The sequence below is a fragment of the Arvicanthis niloticus genome, chromosome 6 (genome assembly GCF_011762505.2).
Source record: "Arvicanthis niloticus isolate mArvNil1 chromosome 6, mArvNil1.pat.X, whole genome shotgun sequence".
Taxonomy (NCBI): Eukaryota; Metazoa; Chordata; class Mammalia; order Rodentia; family Muridae; genus Arvicanthis; species Arvicanthis niloticus.
In genome coordinates this window covers 12,421,542-12,441,777 of record NC_047663.1, presented here as the reverse complement: position 1 = coordinate 12,441,777, position 20,236 = coordinate 12,421,542, and the positions used below count along the sequence as shown (strand labels likewise).

Genomic DNA, 20,236 nt, shown 5'->3' with positions numbered 1-20,236 from the left:
CATTAAAGTTCACATTATTTTTCAGAGCTGTTTTTTTCTTTCTGTGCTTCAGTTTTACTGGGTGTTCTTCTTGTTCATTCTTTTTTACCTGTGTGTTTGTTCTAAAAGCCATGTTCATTATTTTTTTTATATAGCTACATTAGGCACTTATAGGAGTACATACACACACACACACATGCACACGCACACGCACACGCACATTTCCAACTATTTCCTTCTATATCATGCTCATTCTTTTAGTAAAATACTTGATTGCATTAACTTTTTCTATTTTACTGTTACTTCTTTCATTTTCTTTGTCATTTCTAGGTCTGTTCTCAATTGATCAAGTCATGCCCCAAAGTTGGATCCTTGGGGGAACCTTTACACCTGATGAGTAGAAATAGGTATTTCCAGTCCTGTATAACTTCTGAATGTGCTCATCTTACTGAGATCTATACATTCCTGCCATCATGAAGTTCTACTCCATGCATACATAGCTCCATCTTGGCAATAGAGTCTAACCAACCCTTGTGTAGAGTTCTACTGCCCCTGCTCTGTGTAATTCCTGCATTGATGGAATGCTGAAAGCAAATTCCAATCACTCTAACCCTTTTGGATTCCAAGTTCTTCTTTTAGTTTAGTAAGACCTTGGGGTGCTGCTCAAAGACTGTCTGTGTTCCATGAGCTAGTTCCAAGAAGATATGTGTGATGTACAACTTAAACTTTTATATGAAGTCTCACCCAGTGTTCCACTGAAAAGATTACCTTTTGTGGGGAGCAATCTTCATTGCAATGCTTGCATCATTCAGAAGGAAACAAACAAACCTTTTTATCTATGTCTTGTTTTCTTTCTTGTGGTCTTTCCACTTGTCCTCCCCTTTTCCTACCTATTCCCTTCCTTGATTTGATTCTTATTTTTAATTCTAAATAGGGGCAATTTATATTTATCAACTGCTCAGTGTATAAATCTGAACACCTTATTAAAGAAAAGCCTTAAAATTATATTATAAACAACTTCTGATTGTTTAAATCAATGAAAGTTTTCTTTATTTTTTACTACCTTATAGTCATCAATGCTGGTCATGGAAATATGAGGAGGAACACAGGCCATCACAAGGATCCACGAAGGGAAATAAGCCATATAATCAAATATTCTGTGGCCATTATCCTAGGAATGGAAGTTGTGCAAAGTGGAAAATCATTCTCTGGATTACATTGCTCAAAACACAATTAATTATCTAAAAATATTGCCTTGGGTCTTTTTTGAGATTTCCATGTCCTTACATCCTAATCTGATTTTCAACATAGATTTTGCTTATATATTCAATTTTATACATAAACAATTGAAAGAAGCTACATAATATGATTTTGAAAATGGAAAGTAATAATGAGAACAAGGGGTTCTTGTTATGATGGTACAATTCTAAAGTTTAGGCTGACACTTAAAGATGATCTGTACTTTTAGGCTTTATTGTGATATTTTGTCACTTTAAACTAATGCAACCAATTTAATATTCAGGAATTCCAACTCATCAGTTTCACATCTTAGGGATTTTTTCCATCTCTTCCTTTTTTTCCTCCTTCTCCTTCTTTTGATTTCTTTAACATAATCTTATTTTGCAATCCAGATTGAACTTGAACTCATAATGAACTTGAACTCATCACAAGGTGTGAGTCAGCATGCTTAGATTGTCTCTCCTAATTTAACATTTAGTGCTTACAGGGAACAGCTCAATTGAATATGTATAGTTATATATGATATACTGTAACATACTACATTCAAATTAAAATAAATATATAGTAAGATAGATGCAAACGCTAATCTAATGTATGAAAGAAAGTCTATCAAGATCACTGAGATTATTCTGAATGAAACAGTCTGGAAGACTCTAGATAAAGCAGAACCTACAAGAATATACCAACCTCAGGGAATGTGCTGCGGTCAGTTTGAATGTGTGCTGATGGTGCAAACAGTCCAAGGAGCGCATTACTCACAATATCCACCAGAACTGGAAAACAATTCAATCTCTTGGTATTGCATGCCAATGTAAAGTTGTAATTCTAAAATGTAACAAAAAGATTTATCAGTCTGCAAGGAAAAATGTAGGAGGAGCTAAGGTGGGAGGAGTAAGGAGAGGAAGAGGAGTAAAGAGAGGAGGAGGAGAAAGAAGAGGAGGAGGAGAAAGAAGAGGAGGAGTAAAGGGTGAGATGGAGAACAAGAGAGGGGGACATGGAGGCTGATGTTCGTTTGTCTGTAGCAGTCAAAGGGAGTTGGTATATCTAGGTTGGGTATTGGGTTACACCTCTGATTGTAAGGGCATCTTGTTATTGATCATTACCAAATATATAAGCCTTTGATTAACCTTTAAGCACTAGAGTCTCATTTTTCTACCTGGCCTGCGTGGTTGGTGTGATAGTCTGGGCAATGCCCAGCCTTGCAGAGACAGCATGGAAGATTGGCAGAGCCATCTCCCATGCTGGCTTCTTGTGGGTGGCAGAGCTAGTGTTTCTGGCTGGGTGTTTCTAGCTGCAGCACGCACATGGCCTCTGGCCAAGTGCTTGAGCTAGGCAGAGCCTCTACAGCTTAGATAGTTGGCTTGACCAGCGGCCATTTTTAAATAATTACTACAAGAAAACATAAAGCTCCTGAACAAAATATGCAAAACTCTTCAAGTACTGAAAGAACGGCCTATTCTTTGTGATGTGGCCTACAGACTAGAGGTTCTTCAGTTTCTTTCTTTGAAATGTGCAAGTGAATGCTGTCATGTTTAAATGCCTTAGTTAAGCAATGGGATATAATTAAAGCTTAAAACAAACCTCTAACAGGACAAACTAATTATGGCTGCTGTCCTGTAGCCATTTGCTTGGAATCCCAATTTTCCATCCTGGATGTAGAAGTGAGAGGGATAAGAATCAAGAAGTTCATGAAGTTACAATGCCTATGAGTAACTTAACTAGGAAGGAAGAGGAGACTCTTCTATGGAGACACCTACAAGCTGTGCAGTGAACTGTGAGGATGCATGTCTTGGGAATTGCCAACCATCCTGGGGTGATCTCTTTGATGATACAGATACCTGATTCACCCTTAATATCTGTAAGAAACTGTATAAACTCATTGGTTCACTAAGCTAGGCTTGTGTGGGATAATAACTTTGGCTTTGTTCACATCTTCTCAAGAAAAGCCATGTAACTTACAGACTGTATCTAGTGTAGGGACTATCTTTGGGATCTCTGGCTTAAAGCTCCAGATAACAAGTAGAAATTGTATTGTTTTTTAATTTTTTTTTAACCTTTACTCATTAGTGCATGTTTCTCTGTGTGAATAGGTGTGTACATTTTTGCATGTATGTATATGTTCATTGTGCATGTGTGAAAGTCAGAGTACAAGTTTCAGTAGTCAATTCTCTTTCTACCACATATGTTCCAGGAATCAAACTCAAGCAATAATTATTTAATGAACTAATAGTGAATGTAAGTTTATTATATTAAACTCATGAATATAATTCAGAATAATGAGGAAAGGAGGAATCTTAATGCATTCTCTTAGGTAAATTTGATGTTTAAATGGCATAATCATAGCCCAAAATCTCTCCTAATATACAAAATATATACACAGATATGTTATTTTTTTTTACGATGTCTCAGATGCTGTTTTTCATTAAATTGCCCTATAATAGCCATAGCTCTGTTTCCTGGAGATGCACATACCTTCTGACCACTTGATAGGATGATGGCTCCATTATACTGATTGTCCTCTGTGCCATTTCTAGTCCCAAAGGCATCAACTTCCAAAGCTATGTTCTGTTGCTCTAGTGAATGTATGAAGTCATCGATCTTTGCTCCTAATAGACAGTAAAACGTAAAAGGCACTACAAATTCTAGGGAATACCACAAAGTTATATATCAAAATGACTCTTCACAGCCATTTATTGTTATAGCATTGAAGACTATGGATTTTAATTCTCCATATGTTTCTTTTCTGAACAAATACCTTTTGTTCCCTTTTGCTTTAGGTACATGTGTGTATTTTATTATATGTGTAAGAACATATGCATGTACATGCCATGTGGGGGCCAAATGTCTATGTCAGTTATATTCTTTGATCACTCTTCATTTTCTGTATTGATCCAGAGTCTTTCCCTTGGGCCAGAGATCACCAGCTGTCTATCTGGCCAGCTGTTCTGGGTATCAGCTGTCTCTGGGATTGCGTGTAGGTCTCCATATCCAAGAAGTTTATAAAAAGTATATTTTTATTAGTTATTTGAGAATTTCAAATTGCATAGAATCTATGTTGGTCATATTCCCACTCTCTACTAAATCCTATCAGTTCCACCTCCCTACCTTAACAGCTTTCCAGTTCTGGACATTGTTTCTTTCTAATCCATTGAGTCCAGTTTGTGCTTCCCATATGAGCACTGGTATAGGGCCACCCAATGGATCATGGTGTCTTAGTTACTTTTCTACTGCTATGATAAAACACTATGACCAAAAGCAACTTGCACATGTTGGTGTGGGGTGTATGTGTTTACTTTGATTTACTGCTGTGATGCTGCAGGAAGAGAAGCCAGTCACACCCAACAAATCTTCATGTGGGCTCTGCAAATATGAACTCTGTTCTCCTGCTTGCATAGCAAGTGCATGGCCCACTGAAATTCTCGCTGAGTCTTCTATTATAGACTTTCTAAATGTGGTTCGATAATGATTATAATGCTCATGTACTTTTTGTCTCTTCTAAGTAAAAATAACTCTGATAATGAAAAACAATGTTGTTAACACCTTGTGACTTTTAGAATAAAACTTCCTAGAATCAAATAACATATTCCATTGAACTAATGACAGTAACAATGATCATGTAATTTAAATGTTTTTAAATTTAAAAGGTATGCCACCAACATGCTCCTCTATCCAACTATAAAGTTTCTCTTTATAATCATTGTGACATTCTACTTTCACAATATTTTTATATAAACCTTGATTTTTAATGTGTGCTGATGTAATATTATCATATATTTTTGGCTTAATTGTTCCAATTTAAAATTTGAGTTTCCTAAACTGGGTGTAAGACACATTCATCTTTCCACCATGTGGGTCTTTCCTAAGCAATGTTCTTAACAGTGGCAGTATTCATAAACTATGTATTTATCAACATTTTTACCTGTTTTGTTGACAATCAGTAAGTTTGTGAGAGGCATCTGTGGTTGTTGGCCAGGTGTGAGGAAGTACATATGAGGAGCAAGCTCCCAACAGTAGTCACTTTGATGGACTATCCTGTGAATGTTTGCAGACAAAATATGCAGAAATCCAATCCCCAAAATCAGAATCCTACACAGAAAAAAAAATTACAGTATAGACCTATAGTCATTGTCCAGTCTTCAAAACATTCCTGCAAAGACATGGATACAGTATAAGTGAGACATGATTAAAGACAGGCCTTCATATGTATGACTCTATATCTTGGTTCTTAAATTATTCCTTATCCTTAAAGTGGGAGCATTGACCAAGGATTTATCATCAGTGCACCTCCCTTGATGCATTCTGATCATGGGACAGCTTGTGCAATTTTAGAAGATGGCTCCTTATGTGGTAAATTGAAATCTAGCCTCGTTTTCTCTGTGTTTGTTCTACTGTTCCCTCTCTGCTGCAGAGTACACGACTCCTTGGAATCACGAGTTACTCTTTGCTCTTCCACCCATTGTCTCCAGTCTTCTTCATGGCAACCCTTTCCTAATCTCAACCAATTCAACTATGACTTATTTTTGTGTTTTCCTTTCCTTCAATTCCCATTCGAAAAGTTTTCAAGTCAGATCTCAGCACTACAGTGCTATTGCCGAAACCTCATCCTTCTGTCCTTCCAAGCATAGGTGGCACAGCCACTTCTACTGGGAACTGCAAAAGTTGTGAAGTCAGCACAGCTGTTTGACACAACTCCAGTGAAGCTCGGCCGAATGCTGCCATCACTGTCCTGTCTCTTGCTTTTGGGTTTTGGTCTTTGCATATTGCACTCATGGAGACTTTCTGCATTATGACTCATTGTATGTCTTTTCCTGAAAAAATTATTTCTGAGTTTTTTTTTAAAGTAAAGTCCTAAACTTACTTCTGCTTTATCCAGTTACTAATTGGAAGACTTCCTTATGCCCTAGAGATTTGAATAAGCTCAGATAGACAAAAGCTAGGAAATTGTAAATGAGATCATGACACCAGGAATTATCTTTGGGCATCTGTCCCTAAGCTCGCTCAAACTGTATAATTGGTAAAGGGTAAACTCTTACTGGTTAAGACAATTATCAACAGATGGTAGGCCCCATTTAATAATATGCTTAGAGCTCTCTGAAAATGTAGTTTAAAGATAGGCAATCATACAAGGAACACCCCTGGAACAATAAACATTACTATTTAGTGAAAGAAAGATTGACTAAAATAAAGTTTTTCTACTTTATAACATAGATGATGAAATAATATTGTAAAGGGAGTAATGTATTAGTATTTGCTATTCATAAAAAAGACTAGTTCAGATATTTTCTGTTTGTCTGAGGAGCTTTAAAATTGCAAATATTGGCAGCCTGAAAGCAGACTGTCATAATGTGTTTGCTTTGACAGAGACATTCTTGAGAGTATTTGAATTGGTAATATAAGGCTAATAATAAAAATAAAATCCGTTTCATTTGTGCTTTCTGATTGTGACTAAACTTGTAACCCCAAACATGTAATAAAAAAAATCAAACACATGCCCATATACAAAAGGATATAATCTGTACTTCTTGGATAATAATTAGTCTGTCTTTGTTATGTGAAACCTGTATGAGTAAAGAGGCAAACTGATTGCTAGTCAGTCAGAGTTGCAAGATTCTCCTGACCACCACATCTGACTGACACTTCTCTTACTGACTTTTTATTTCCTTTTGTGAGCCATTCTGTCAACAGGCTGGGAAAGAGTCCCAGAACATGAGAAACTCCAAGACCTCTTGCCTACTGGGCTCTGTGGCTGGCTTCCCTTTGTTCTTTCCTCTGTCAGTCTTAGAAAACATTTCTGAACTAACTACAGAGATTTTATTTTTAGTCTTAATCTTAGTCTTAATCTTGGTAATATCCTCCACTTAAAGCAGGTATTCAGCAAGCATTGACTGGAATTTTAGTATAAATCCTGGATCCCATGTATGAACTGTTTTACAACTTAGTGATTGACTATGAGCCAGGCACAGGGCTCTAATGTCAAGACATAAATTCCTTGAGAGTGATTTGATATCTTTTATGTTCAACTCCTAAAAAATGCCTGACACTTGGCAGGAGATGAGAAGGGGCCACTTGCACATAAGAACCACAAAGAAGAAAAAAATCTTGAAGATGTATCAACTTTACAAACACATTACAGTTGCAGAGGTTTTGTGAGATCTGAGTCACGAGACACACACCATCAAGGCTAAGTTCTAAGATGTCCATTGTTTCTACTGTGTAGACTTTAAAGGAGTAACGGTAATGAAAAAAGACACTAGGCCTCATACTATCTCTGAGAGATTTATTGTATTCCATGTATTAATATAATAATGTGTGACTACCAAGACTGTTAACAGAAATAACACATATGGACCTGTGCTAGAATTTGTTTCTATCACTTTTATGTTGTTCTGCTTATGTATGCTTCACTGCAACAATTGGAAGCTGCAATGATATTTTAGTACTCACAGAAGAGCAATGGATTTCATTTCTGACTTTAACTTCAAGAAGCGAAGCCTGGTCACTGCACAAAGTTGCTTCCACCAGAGAGCCATGCCCACCTTTGTCTTACTCATCTCATTAAGCAAAGAGACAAGTTGTTCCACATCAGCAAGTCTCCCTGGGCCCCTTGCCCCTCCAGCTTGTATGTCTTCTGTCACACCAATATCTATAAAGAAAATGCCAGAAATCTATATTGGGTGTTTAAATTTTTTCTCTGAAAGCATTATTTTTTTTGATCCAGATTTTTTAAAGTTCTCTTACAGGAAAACAGAAATTCCAAGATAAAACAAAAATGGGTCAATACAACCTTGACAGTTGACACTGTTTTAAATGATATTCCTCAAAAAGAATACTATGGGATAGAACTTCACAGAGAATGTTCATCATCAGACCATATAACAGCAGAGCTGACCTACAAGACCAGCATTTTCCCATTCATATTAAGTTTTTACAGAGCAGAGAAAAGTGTAAGTTGCTTAAGGAGAACTCTTGGGGTAATCCTTGCAGAGGGCACAAAACAGCATTGTGGGTAAAAATGTTCTAAATTGTGCTTTAAATACTTGGTTCAGGGCAACCAGTGGTGAACTCAACAGAACAAAAGCAGCAGATGGACAATTTTCATCACATAAATTATGAGTTGATATAGATAATAACAATGATCTAAGAAACTCAACAATTTCTTTAACAAACTGTGATAGGAGTAAAAGAACCCACAAGGGTCTTTTGGAAGGTTTTGTTTTTGTTTTTACAAGGTCAGTTTATACAAGTTAAATGCATTTGTGTGTATTGAAATATTAGAAATATATTTTAAAATCTGTATGCAATTTTGTGAGAAAGGGCCTTGCTTCATAATGCAGGTTGGCAGTGAACTCAGGGTGCTCCTATCTCAGTCACCCAAGGGCTAAGTTTTCAGTTGTATACCACCACACCCAGATAAAAGATGCTCTCTGAAAAAAAACTTAATGGCTTCCCAGCAAGACACTCTTTGACCAAATAGCTGGAGCTAGAGTGTGCCACAGAAGAGAAAGGAAAGTGGAGATGAGTGACTACAAACAAGCCATGACCACTGAAGGTAAGACCAGGTGACACTCATGGTTCTGACAGGGAGACAGATAATGTTCCTGCCATAGGCTTCTCTTCTTGCCTGCCCATAAGAGATTCTGTAACCAGAGAGATTGAGTGTTGGAATGATCATCTCAAGGACTCATCAAGCAAAATAGCACTGAATGTACTTAATTTCTAGAGGAACTCAAAACCACGAGGAACCTGACAGATGTGAAAAGACTGAGAGGAAATGGCCCCAGTGTTGGTAGAGTTCCCACAGGAGAAGCAGCCTCTCATTACTCTGCTATGTTGTTTCCAAGGAAGCCTAGTATGGATTTTAGTTAAGAAAAATTAAAGGAAGATTATCTTTAAAAATTCTTTCCTTCTAACTATATCCATCATTGACTTTACTTTTTAATGTCTCAAGAGTCCTTTAGTAGAAAAATCTTTGTATTGTAGTTGAAGAAATGGTTTAGTAGTTACATGGGGATACTACTCTTCCCGAGGTTCTAATTTTGTTTTCCAGTACCCATGTTGGTGGCTCAGAACTACTTAAAACTCCAACTTTAGAGTATCCAATACCTCTGGCCTCTGTGAACACACACACACACACACACACACACACACACACACACGCGTGCGCACGCGCGCACACACACACACACACACAATTGAAAATAAAATTAATATCTTTAAAATAAATTTATTGCTATATATCATGTAATATATGTCCAGAGTTTAAATGTATCATTAAAAAAAAAATACATTTCAGAGAAAGCATTTTGAGGGACACAATACAGAGAATGTAGCACACATAAACACTTGAAAAATTCTTTGCTGGGATCTAATAGAACATCCCAGGTGAGGCACATCTATGGCAGAGACTACAACTGATAACAGGGGATCTCCTTATTTATACAGATAGAAGAAGAGGAAGAAGAAGAAGAAGAAGAAGAAGAGGAAGAGGAAGAGGAAGAGGAAGAGGAAGAGGAAGAGGAAGAAGAAGAAGAAGAAGAAGAAGAAGAAGAAGAAGAAGAAGAAGAAGAAGAAGACAAAGAAGAAGCAGAAGAAGCAGAAGCAGAAGCAGAAGCAGAAGCAGAAGCAGAAGCAGAAGCAGAAGAAGAAGAAGAAGAAGAAGAAGAAGAAGAAGAAGAAGAAGAAGAAGAAGAAGCAGCAGCAGAAGAAGAAGCAGAAGAAGAAGCAGAAGAAGAAGCAGAAGAAGAAGCAGAAGAAGAAGAAGAAGAAGAAGAAGAAGAAGAAGAAGAAGAAGACAAAGAAGAAGCAGAAGCAGAAGCAGAAGCAGAAGAAGAAGAAGAAGACCAAGAAGAAGCAGAAGCAGAAGCAGAAGCAGAAGCAGAAGCAGAAGCAGAAGCAGAAGCAGAAGCAGAAGCAGAAGCAGAAGCAGAAGCAGAAGCAGAAGCAGAAGCAGAAGCAGAAGAAGAAGAAGAAGAAGAAGAAGAAGAAGAAGAATAGGGGAAGGAGGAAGAAGAAGAATAGGGGAAGGAGGAAGAGGGGGAGTAGGAGTAGGAGGAGGTAATGAGGAGGAGGAGGAGGAACAGGAGGAAGAAAATGAGGAGGAGGAGGAGAAGGAGGAAAAGGAGAATAATAACAACAGCAACAACAAACATTATGACTGTTGAAATGGACACAGCATAATGTCTTCTGTCCTTTTACCTACCTGACTGGTGGATCACTGATTTTCCTTCCAGTTTCAGAAAGACCTCAGTCAGCGTTGTTATAGAAACACCATAGTTCTTAATTCCCAGGTCTGGGCATCTTTCCAGATCCCTATAAAGATCTAAGGAACACATTTTTTAAAAAAATGTGGTCATCAGGAAAATTCAAATTAAAACTACTGTGAAATCTTTCCTCATTCCAGTCAGAGAGGAGATCATAAAAAATTAACAATAAAATAAAAAAACAATAGATAACAACAGATGCTGGCAAAGATGCAGGGGAAGCTGCACACCTGTTCACTGCTGATGAGTTGGTTTAGCAACTATGAAAATGTGAAGATTTCTCAAAAAGCTAACTAACAGAAAAACAAAAACACAAACTAGAACTACCATATGACTGCTCCAGGGTATATACACTCAGAGGCCTCTGTACCCCATTACAGAGATAGCTATACATTTATGTTCATTGCCCTGTGTTCAAAATAGATAGGAAAATGGAATAAACCTAGATTTCTATCAACTGATGAATTGATAAAGAAAATGTGCCTGTACAAAATAAAATTATTTTTATTCACCCATCACAATAAATTAAATTATGAAGATTTCAGGAAAATGGATGAAGCTAGGACTATAGAGATGACTTAGATAGTAAGTCATTTAGGAACAAACCAGGTGACTGTCTTTTACTTCTGGAAACCCATTTGGTTGAAGGAAAGCATCTTCCTATAAATTGTCCTCTGACCCCATTCAAATTGTAGCATACATGAATCCCTCCCCAACACACCCTGGATATTGCATGGCTTTTGCAATGATGTACACAGAGCACTTCTGACTACCTGAACTAGACCTGTACAAGACTGGGCCCTTCAGTGCTGATTCATGGATGGAAAGATGCTCATGAGACCTCAGGTTCCCTGAGGTTCTATTGGCAGCTAATCATTGCTGGTCAAGAGACAGTCATGGTCTTCAGTGGTTAGTAAGAACTGACAGCCAGGTTTCATTCTACCTGAAGCTTGGTTGGTTTCTAGATTATACAATCCTTTTAAATGGAATAATAATGTTTCAACCAACACTTTCCTCATGATTTTAAATCTTATTTAGATTTTCAAACAAAGTGTATGTTTGGATTTCCTCACTTAGTAAGTTATCAGCATGTGGTGGTTTGAATAAAAATGGCCCCAGAGTTTCAAATATTTGAATTCGTGGTCACAAGTTTAAAACTGTTTTGGAAGGATTAGGAAGTGTGTTCTTGTTGGAATAAGTATGTATTTGTTGGAGGAAGTGAAGTGTATATTTGGGGATAGACAGTGATGGTTCAAAGGCCGACATCAGGCCCAGTCTCTTTCTTTTCCTGCTGCCTTTGGATCAGGGTATAAAGCTCTCAAGTACTGACCCCGTACCATGCTAGCCTGCTAGCCTCCTCACATTGATGGTCATGGATGAACCCTTTGAAACTGTAAACAATTCTTCAGTTAAACACTTTCATTTATAAAAAGGGCCATGGTCATGGTGTCTCCTTATACAATAGTGCTGTAATTAAGATACCACCTTCATTAAGTGTGTATATATAGGAATTTTTTGGTCTTGTTCACTTAACATGATCTCTTAGTCCCTAGTGATCTGAGACAAATGGGCTGAAAACCAAACATTCTGCAGTATTCTATATTATACACTGGCTTGACACCAAGGGTATTTTCTAAAGTCATGGCCAAAACCAAACCATACCACACCAAACCAAACCAAACCAAACCAAAACAAAACAAACCAAAACAAACCAAAACAAAAACCAAGCAAACCCCAAAATAAACAAACAAAACACATAATAGGACTTTTAGCCAATCAGTAAAGCCAAGTTTCAAATCACTATGTTCATTACAGATTTATAAGCCCTAGCATATTGTCATAAAACATCAAAGATATTGAAAGCCTCTGTAAAGCAAACAAGAGCTTTAAAAGTCCTTGGGCATTGTGATACAATGTTTACAGCATTTAATTATTTCTAAATGTTTATGAAACAGTCCATGTGTCACACTAAGAATAACTGCAATAATTTTTACCTCTGCTGGATGTCAGCATATACAGCTGTGACTCAGGTGCTTAGACACTAGCTCATAGATTTCTTCAAGGTTTTGGTAAACTCACAATTTTTTTTTCTTACTTGTTTGATTTGTTCTCTTATATTTTTCTTACCCAAGGTATGTGGTCCTTTATTCTCTGTTGTCTGGTAAGATACATACAACTCAGTTTTCAAAATGAAAGCAACCATAAGAGCCCATCTATCCTGTGTTAGGAGGACATTGCTCCTGTGAACCTGCATTAGCACCACCATTGTGAGGCATTAGGGACACATGAAAATGTTCTAGTATTTGAAACAAAGACCAAAGGATCTAACACATCTTCATTTCTGATAGAATGGGTTCGGGGCAGAATTCATCTTTAAAACGGTGACTTTTATGAATTAACTTCATCCTCTGCTCCCGTTTCCTGACTCTCAGGTGTGACAGTCATTGTATCAAACTTTTATTATTACTGTGAGGATTCTAAGTGATGCCCCATCTCAAGCTCTTAGTACTATACTTCATACACAGCAATTTGATGCTACAGGATACTTATTATTACTGTGGATTTCGTGGTATAGCTCATGGCTAATGAGTTACCTGGAAACTTGTTGGTTCTCTCCAGGGGTAATATGTAACTGAGTTTTCCTTCACTTTCTGCTGACAACTTGGAATCAGGGATGTGCTGCTTGATAAGAGATGTTATTCTCTCACGCACACACGCTTCACTCAGCTGCAAGCTGTTGGTCAAAAATTGAAATAGGTTGTTTGAAAATAGTCTCTGCCTCCAAAAATAACCAGGGAAGAGCATTTAAAATTTTGATGTAAAAAAAAAAAAAAAAACAAGTCATGCAAACTTGAAATAAAGAGATAAATGAGTCAATTCAAATATGCTACTTACAAACTAGGACTTTAGTTAAAGAGATGGTATTACTATTCTAGGTGAATGATACTAATAACATTAAATACAGTCTCGTCAAGTTTGAAAAGGTTGTAGGACTTTAGTATAATCAAATAGTAGAGACTTTAACTGCATCTATGCTTGGTTTTCTCATATTTCCTCTATGTTATGCTGGCCATCTTCTATTCCAGTCTTCCCCACACTTTCACCCTTTACCTCTTCCTATATGCACACAGGTGTGCACACATGTATGCATGTACACACACACACACACACACACACACACACACACACAGTACACTTACACACTTGAATTTTCTTTTAAAATATATTTTTAATTCTTTGAAAATTTCAGACATATAAATGATTCTGAACATATAAACCCATTCCTTCCTCTTAGTTCCTCCTCATCCCTGTATCTCCCTCCTCTCTTGCAATGATTCCAGTCAGCACTGCCTTTTCCTCCAGCCCAGTTCTCAACTACCCCCAAATTCCCCTAGAAAGCCTACCTTAAGTGATAACCAATCCCCCATTTCTTCTTCAGAAATAAGGAAGAGCCTGCACACTTAAGCTTCCCCTTGGAGATGAACACTTTCCTATCTGAAGAGGAAGAGGCTGTGATGGAGATACCTTTCATTTTAGAGAAATATAAGGTATAATGAATTGCATAGGAGTTTATGCAACTTTAAAAGTAGGATGCAATTATGATTAAAAAAAACCCGAACATAATCTTTGATAATTATGTAGATTATTCATGCTTCAGACAACTCAACAGAATAAAGTACATGAACATTTTTGACCCAGATAAGCATTAACATGTATTTTAACTGATTGTGCACAGATCTTTCAAATTGATGTATTCAGTTATGGCATTCAACTTAATGACATTTATCTTGCAGTTAGTGACCTTCCTAAGAAGACATTGTGTCACCACAATGCTATACATGAAGGGATAAAGACACCTCAAACTTTTGTCAGAATGAGCTTCTGATCCTGGGCGATAGCATCTACACAGAACAAAAGAAGCAGAAAAAAAAAGTGTAAGATTTTCAGACCTAAGTCCTCATCATGATGCTTAAGGAAGCCAGAAATTACCAGCCAGGATGTCAGCCTCATCCATGAACTGTGTGCTGAAGAGGACCACACGGTCTGCTTTGCGCTCCTTCAGGAGATTCCACACCCGGTGCCTTGAAAAGGGATCCAGCCCAGCAGTGGGCTCATCCAGTAGGAAAACCTAGAGGAGGAATCAAAAGAAATAACCTTCACTAACTACAGAAGCAGGGAACACAGAGGCTAGGTATGTACTTAGTTTACTGCTCTTCTGTATGGTCCCCTTTGCTGTGTGATCTCCATCATGGTGCCCTTTCTGGATGAGGAAGTAGATTAATTCCAGATTGAACTATCCGTGAATCTGGTCTGACTTACCTGAGGGTCTCCTAAAATGGCGATTCCAAATGTCAGCTTTCTCTTCTGTCTACCACTTAGGTTTTGAACAAGATTGTCCTGAATATTTTTCATCTCCAATTCCAGCAAAACTCTTTGTACCTGTACACACACAGAAGAACATTCAAGTCATAACTAAAATGCCACATGACACAATAAAGAATAATAAGCAGTGTTATCCATTTGGGTTTCATGTGACTTCATGCTTACTTGACTTATGACTTGGGGGAAATGATTTACCTCTTCATAATTCAATCTGATTTGAACATGAAGAAATTCCATTACTTATCTAAGATTTGTTAAGATGAAAGGAATATATTTAATGATCTAGGAGATTATCACAGGTTACATGTAAATGTTTGTTATTCCTGTATTTTTGCAGCCAATCTTAATATATCGATATGCAGGTGATTTAATGCAACCAAAATTAAAGTAAAAAGGATTAAGCATATTTACTAAAAATTTAAATTTCTATGTCAGTTTAACATATCAAGTACCTTATTATCCACTTCCTGTGCTTGAATTCCTTTTATTTTAGCAAATAGCCTAAGATTTTCTCTTACAGTGAGGAAGTCAAATTGCACATTGCATTGTGGACAAACTCCAGTGAGCTTGCTGATACTTTCCAAGTCAGTCATTTCTGAGACTTTGTTATTATGGATAGTGACCCAACCTATAAATAATGGTTTCAAAAGTCATTATCAAGAAAACATGACATTCTTAATGTAACTTCAAAAAACTTTACCAAATTAAATTAGATATGTGATTTTATCTTACTCCTGTGATCTTTTCCAAATTTCATTTTAGTATTTTGATCTCACCTGTATTCGAGATTATAGTATGTTCTACATTTTATCATCAAGAAATGAGATCACCCTCTCTGCCCCCTAAGCAGTGCATGCAACTTTCTTTAAACAATGGAATTCATATGAACCTATAACAATCAGAAAATGCAGAAAAGTTGTTTTACATTGACATTGATTCTGTCTTTCAGCTCAAAGTCCTTAGAACTTCAGCCCTAGAAATTTATGAGAAAGAGGGATTAGAGAAAGAGTAAAAGGGAGAGTAAGAAGAGAGAGAAAAAAGAGAGGAGAGAGAAGACAGAGGGGGAGAGGAGGCAAGAGAGAGGGAGAGGGAGGGGGAATAGCCCAGTCTGAGACATGTAGGCAAAGCCATTATAGGCCATAAGCTACAGCCAAAACAGTGAAATTAAGAGACCTTTCCAGTCATAGTTTTAAAGTTTCTGATTTTCAAGATTACTTTATCTAGACAGAAAAGTATGATCAATATCTATTGACACTGTTAATTCTATAAAATTTTGAGTATTCTAAAATACAAAAATTTTGTACACTTCAATTAATATTATATACATTTTATAAATAAATAATTTAGATTATATGTCAATAGCTGTGAGTTGAATTATCTCCATCTGTATGTAATGCTCAAATGTCTAACAAAAGCACAGATAATTCCTTTTCCAAATTAGAGGAAAGTCTCTGTCTCTTACCTTTGGTGGGAACACACAAACCACTAAGGATATTTAATAGTGTTGATTTCCCAGCTCCACTGTGACCAAGGATTGCAGTAATCTGGCCTCTATATACATCCAATGTCAGATCTGGGAGGAAAACATCATGAAGGTATAAAATCACAAATGTAAGGTTAATTCAGGGCTCATATAGTGCCTATGTATTTATAGTGTGACTAAAATTTATGAGAGTACATATTAATTCACTTATTAAATCAAAATTAATACTCTATTTCCACTTTACAAAAATTATACAGTATGGCAATGGTAGTTCAGTTGTGTGGGGAAGGCCAGACAAAAAATTCACCATCCATTTACAGAGTCTAGAACTGCTGACTGAGAGAAAAGTTAGCTGACTGATATCCAATATTTTTCTATCTTCGTTACTTACCTTTCAAAGCTTCTGTGCACTTAGACTTTTGTATGTAGTCTTTTGTAAGATTTCTGATTCTGAGAAAGAGAGCAAGAAATAAATGTTTTAAGGAGCAAAGGTTTTATTTATGATCTAATTCCAAGTCTCGCTGAAATCTTCAGGTGAATTTGGGTTGCAAGGATATGAGGGAGAGCATATGACCTTGATTTAGCTATGGTACCAACAGCAATAAAAAGCAATGGTACTTTGACCAGTGTTTTAAAACATGACCAGTGCCTAAGCTCACCTAGAAGAAAGGTTGCTTCCTTTGGTGCGGGCTGAGGCTTGGACACTGTTCAAGCCACTGTGAGCATTTTTCCTGAGATGAACCATGTGTAGTGATTGGTATATTAGACAATGATACAACCCAGACAGCTACCATAGCATGGCTGAGTAGGGAACATAACCTTTTAAAGATGTTAGAGAAAGTAACTGCATGAAGTCTAGAATCTCTTCAGGTCAGCCAGGCAGTATAAAATGGGAAGAAGAAGAAATGCCATGAACAATATCAGAGGTGCTAGCCATCACTGTACTCTAACCATTAGATAGCTGACAAATATAGTTATTTCTTAGAACTCTGCTCACCTGTTCTGAAAGCACTAACAGTATATACGTTTGCTTTTGTTTGGTTAGTTTGATTTTATGATGGAAGGCTTGAGAAAGAGAAAAATCATAGAGTGTGAAGTTAGGTAGTTAGAAAGGTTGGCAGGATCCAGGAAGGGTTGGGGAGGGGAAAATGACCAAAATACATAGCAGAAAAATAAAAATACTTTAATTAAAAAGAAAGAAAAAAACAGATTTCTCACTTCCATTTAAAAACTAACACCCTATTCTTTCACCTTACTTTTCATTCAATGAGATACCAGAGAGGAAATAAGAGAGACTAGTAGATAAAAACCATTGTCTTGAAAGGACTTTCTTTGCCTAAGGTTTAAAATTATCCAAAACATGGCAAGAAAGATATTTATGGGGCAGGCTACAAGTTAGAAATTGAGAGTTATGATTAGAAATCAAAAATTGTCAACATTTGTCGCCTGCCCAGGCTCAGGGAACATGGAAGAGCAGGAGAAGGAAAGAACATGAAAGATGGTAGATGGAGAGGGATGCTGTGAAGTTCTGTTCCTGCTCATGATGTGGCTGTCACTCATGAACTCACATAGCTGTAACTATTGCATAAGATCAAACAGGGAAAATTCCACTGTGGATAAAGGATGGATTCATGAGACATTTCTACTTGAGGAGCCATTTGTAGTTGAAGGTTGCTAAGAGTCAGTCATTTTCCCTTAGAGGTGAGACCACTGATAGGTTACCCATACTCCAGTGAGTAGCCTCACCATATACATGTGCAAATAGGCAGCATTAATTGGACTCAATGAGATATAATTATTTTCAAATGAAGAGAATATGAAGTTGAGAGGAAACACATGCTAGACGGGAGCAGGCAGAGTTGGGAGTGGCTAGTGTGGTGCTGGATGATTAAATCACACTGTGTATATTTATAACCTTCTCAAAGAATAGTTAAAAATATTATTTGAAGGAAGAGTTGCATGGGTAGTGAGAGGGATGTAAAATGAATAAGTAAAAAATAAAATAAAATTAAAAATAAATAAGAGTTGCTAAGATAAAGATCTTAAGGATGTCTTTCTTATTTGAACTAAATGCTACTAGCACCACATGAAACGGGTATTATAGTGTAATCCAGAATGCAGGTGTGCATGACTGAGAGCCTCATGGATCTGATTTCCTCTTCTTCCCCAGGCTTTCACTTCCCTCTTCCCCCTTTTGCTTGGCCTTCTTTGTAGAAAAGGTAAATGCATAAAGAAAGGAGTGTTCCAGTGAGTGAGGGGAAAATGGTGATGTAACTAATAAGGTGAAGGAGTGAAGCCCTGAACTGAAGAAAAAGACAAGAAGAAAAAGAAGGGAGAAGAGAAGCAACAAGGGACGGGCAAAGAGGACTTTTCCTGAGTTGTGGCTTCTGTTGTCTTAAGTCTGAAGGTTGGTACTAACAGCAGCACGCTGTAGTTTTTAAAAGAATAAAGAACAGAAAATTACAGGCCAGGAAGACGAGGTTAGGTCAGGGCCCTGTGCAGGACTCAGTAGAAGGTCTATGTGGGTTAAACAAATGTCTGGAGCAAGCAATAGGCTGATAATAGCATGACCCCACACCCAACCTTCATCCACACTGCATCTGATCTCACCTGATGGCTTCTTTTCCATGGAATTCTGTGGACACTGGTTCAAAACAGTCATCAGAAAACTCATAGTCTGTTTCAGTGTCAAGGGATGGGTGATCCACTGGATTTTGTCCTGACCAAAATGAGGACTTCAGGAAAAACCAGGGTGGGTACCGACGTCCATATTCACCTGTTTAACCAGTGCAATTGCACATTGGATCAGCCACTGTACTAAGCCCCTCTCAACCTCTAAACATGAATGCTTGCTCATACATGTGCATACACATACATACACAAACACAGACATTGACACATACACACATGACACAAATTCATTTCATAAGCAGAAGGCTTTAAAACAACAAAATGAAAAGAAAAATATCATAAAGGGATGCTGAAATAAATGGTATAAAAGAAACAAAGTTAAGAATGAACAGACACTCCCTGTAGATACTTTCTGTTGTGAACCACAGAAGCCAAAAGATTGTGATGGCATACATTTAAATGAGATTAAAATCAGCAAGTTTGTAACATTGAAATAAAAACAAACCTGCCAGCTTAGAGCTCTGCACTCAGCAAAAGTATATCTCCTAAAATGAAGTAAAAAATAATATATGTCTATATAAATATACATATATATGTACATGTATCACAATATATATTCCCATATATAGAAGTGGAAAATATCAAAGCAATACAAAATATTTTAAGCATATATGGGAATTGCATATATATCAAATTAGATTTGATTTTTTAAATTGATCCTTAAAAATGAATTGTATCACATATTGCCCAAGGTTTTAGCCAACATCCAAAAGAAAAAACAATTAAATCCATATTTAATTTGCTTAAGTGAAAGAGACTCCATTTGCTTAAGATGCCTCTATCATAAAGAGGCAGCAGATGTGACAGATTTTGTCAACTGAAACACTTGATGGGAATTCAAAGAATAAGAAACCTTTAGGGATTAAAAAATAAAGTTATAGCTTTCTATAGTAATGAGAAGAATGAAATATTAGCAGTTTTGTGTCACCTGAAATAAGAATACATGGGGAAAAAGACTAAAATTTGAGCCCCAAAGAAGGGTTTTTCTTTTTCAGTATAACAATAAAGGCAAAATCTTCAAACATCAAAGCACAAAAAAAATTTTTTAGTCATTTCTTAAACAAAATTGCCTAAGTTACGTCAAAATTATTTAGAATGTATGTTTCCTTCACTAAAGTGTTTTGTTTAATCAGTACAGAAAATAAAATATATTAATATATTCTTTATATATATAATTATAAATATATGTGATTAAATATAT

General features: G+C 36.8%; 1 protein-coding gene across 1 annotated transcript in view; it reads right to left on the bottom strand.

Moving 5' to 3' along the window:
• LOC117710633 (ABC-type organic anion transporter ABCA8A-like) overlaps window positions 1–20,236 on the bottom strand; it is an 88,392-nt gene that overhangs the window by 41,227 nt on the left and 26,929 nt on the right. Inside the window, exons 10-23 of the mRNA XM_034505671.2 lie at window positions 18,955–19,120; window positions 16,736–16,794; window positions 16,324–16,434; window positions 15,314–15,489; window positions 14,799–14,918; window positions 14,469–14,607; window positions 13,883–13,973; window positions 13,073–13,212; window positions 10,418–10,537; window positions 7,663–7,861; window positions 5,138–5,304; window positions 3,691–3,824; window positions 1,906–2,043; window positions 1,043–1,150 (exon numbers count right to left, since the gene is read on the bottom strand). Coding sequence (XP_034361562.1) covers window positions 1,043–1,150; window positions 1,906–2,043; window positions 3,691–3,824; window positions 5,138–5,304; window positions 7,663–7,861; window positions 10,418–10,537; window positions 13,073–13,212; window positions 13,883–13,973; window positions 14,469–14,607; window positions 14,799–14,918; window positions 15,314–15,489; window positions 16,324–16,434; window positions 16,736–16,794; window positions 18,955–19,120 — 1,868 coding nt within the window. The remainder of the gene's footprint in view (window positions 1–1,042; window positions 1,151–1,905; window positions 2,044–3,690; window positions 3,825–5,137; window positions 5,305–7,662; window positions 7,862–10,417; window positions 10,538–13,072; window positions 13,213–13,882; window positions 13,974–14,468; window positions 14,608–14,798; window positions 14,919–15,313; window positions 15,490–16,323; window positions 16,435–16,735; window positions 16,795–18,954; window positions 19,121–20,236) is intronic.